The 2,044-nt window shown below is 40.4% G+C and overlaps 1 protein-coding gene across 1 annotated transcript in view; it reads left to right on the top strand.

Annotated features, from left to right (window-relative positions):
- Positions 1–1,196, top strand: part of LOC108576212 (calsyntenin-1) — a 12,309-nt gene extending 11,113 nt beyond the window's left edge. The window contains 2 exon segments of the mRNA XM_017939160.1: positions 1–8; positions 11–1,196. The exon segment at positions 1–8 is cut by the window's left edge and continues 538 nt beyond it. Coding sequence (XP_017794649.1) covers positions 1–8; positions 11–543 — 541 coding nt within the window. The 3' untranslated portion in view covers positions 544–1,196.
- Positions 1,197–2,044: the final 848 nt, after the last annotated feature.

Genomic DNA, 2,044 nt, shown 5'->3' with positions numbered 1-2,044 from the left:
CCTCTCCCCCCCCCCGCCCCCCCGCCGATAGCCAGAATTTTGGAACCGGCACCTGGCCACGTACAATTGTCACCGCATCACGCGGACTTGCCAGAGGAATACGCAACGGCGGCGCTTCGCGAGGGCAACAGAAGCCTCGGCGGTGCAAGCGGTAGTCACGCAGTCACGATCGTAGCCGCCGTTTGCATCTGTTTCTTGCTTCTGATGGCGGTGGTAGGCGCGGCGAGAGTTCGCGGAGCTGCCAAGAGACGATCGTCCGCCGGTGACGAGCTGGCCGCCGAGACTGAAATGGCTTGGGACGATTCCGCGCTGGCTATTACCGTGAACCCGATGGAGAGGCTCACGGAACACGATCCTCCTCAGCAGAGCCAGCAAGACGAGGACGTGGACGATTCGGGAACATCAGACTCGGAGGACGGATCGTACAGAGATGACGATTTAGACACTTCCGATTGCGAGAACGATTGCGAGCTAAGCAACAACGGCCGACGTCGCCGTCACACTTCACCTCATGACTTGGAATGGGATCATCGTGATGTTTAAATTACTATTCCTCTGCATTTCACCATCCCCTTTCTTCGTATGGTGATTAAGTGGAGTACTAACAACTCATATTGTTTCTCATTCTTCCCTTTTCAAACGATGTCGTTTATCATTGTTTCATTTCCTATGACGCTTCGTAATCGCATATTGAATACATACATATGCTGCTGCTGCTACCTTTACGGCGAGCTGTTCCAAATAAATTCACCGAATCTGGTGGATTGAAACTTTTCAAACTTTTGATGTGTCTTGTATAAATTTTTTTTTTTCTATTTTCTCATTCTTCAAAGGACATCCTGATACTTTTTTCTCGGGTGATCGATCCGATATTCCTATAAACATACATCTATACACGAAAGCGTCGTATTATATCCGTCCCCATAGAAGAGATGAACATATTGGTATCGTAAAATATTAATACACAGACTAGTTAGTACTCTCCTTAAGAGCCAGCAAAATTTGTAAGAGAGTGCGGGACGCTTTATCGAATAGTTAAAACTCCTATCTACAACACTACACTGATGTTGATAGATGAACGATAACACGTGGGAAGATACTTAATTTTACTGGGATGTTCTTGGTAAATATTTGGAAGCAATTAATTTATATTTGACACTCATTATTGCTAATTAATTAATTAATTGATTATTGATTATTGATTATTATTATTATTACTATTATTACCGCTACTATTACTATTATTATCGCCATTATTGTTTATTATCGGTAGTAGTGTAGGACGAGGGAACTTTTTTATACTCTTCATTATCTTCTCCTCCTTTTATTCTACTTTATTCTATTCCACTGTTTACTTGTTACAGATATTTTTTACTAACGCTGACTAATATTCGCCATTATATTCGATTGATGATTTTCCTTTTTTTTTTTGATAAAGCAGGACAGCCCGATTGAACGTTCTGTAATTCAAATCTGTATATTCTTCTTTATTTCTAAATATTAACTTCGCCATTCGATCTCAATATGTATACACATATATGTATATCTATATATTTTTTTCATAACGATCGCGTCTTTCATATTCGAATAAACAGCCAAGTTATTGACGTTCTGATTACTTCACGCGCCGCTAATAGATTTTCGCGTGTCCCGTCCGGGAATCGATGTTTAACTTAACACCGCCCGCATCAATTCGATTTCCACCGGAACGAAGCACGGGGACGCAGAATGGAAATTAACGTGATTGAAATTCTGCTAAGTTCCGTAATCGAATAACCAGTTCCTTTCTAAGCGAAGAACAAAAAAAAAAAAAAGAGAAAAGGAAACCTCTAAATATATAATTTGCACAATGTTCCTTCCTAATCAATCTACGAATCAAGAACAAACAAACGAAAAAAAAAGAATTTAAAAAAAGGACAAAAAAAAATGGAAAGAAAGAAAATGGAAACTCTTAGCTCTTAGTAAGGACATTGCCGCGCATCTTATTGATAGTGCTTCACCATTAAGTACGGTATAATATCATATCCGTATACATGTGTGCGCA

The sequence above is a fragment of the Habropoda laboriosa genome, unplaced genomic scaffold, assembly GCF_001263275.1.
Source record: "Habropoda laboriosa isolate 0110345459 unplaced genomic scaffold, ASM126327v1 scaffold212, whole genome shotgun sequence".
Taxonomy (NCBI): domain Eukaryota; kingdom Metazoa; phylum Arthropoda; class Insecta; order Hymenoptera; family Apidae; genus Habropoda; species Habropoda laboriosa.
The sequence above is the reverse complement of the archived record's forward strand: the minus strand, read 5'-3'. Positions and strand labels throughout refer to the sequence as shown.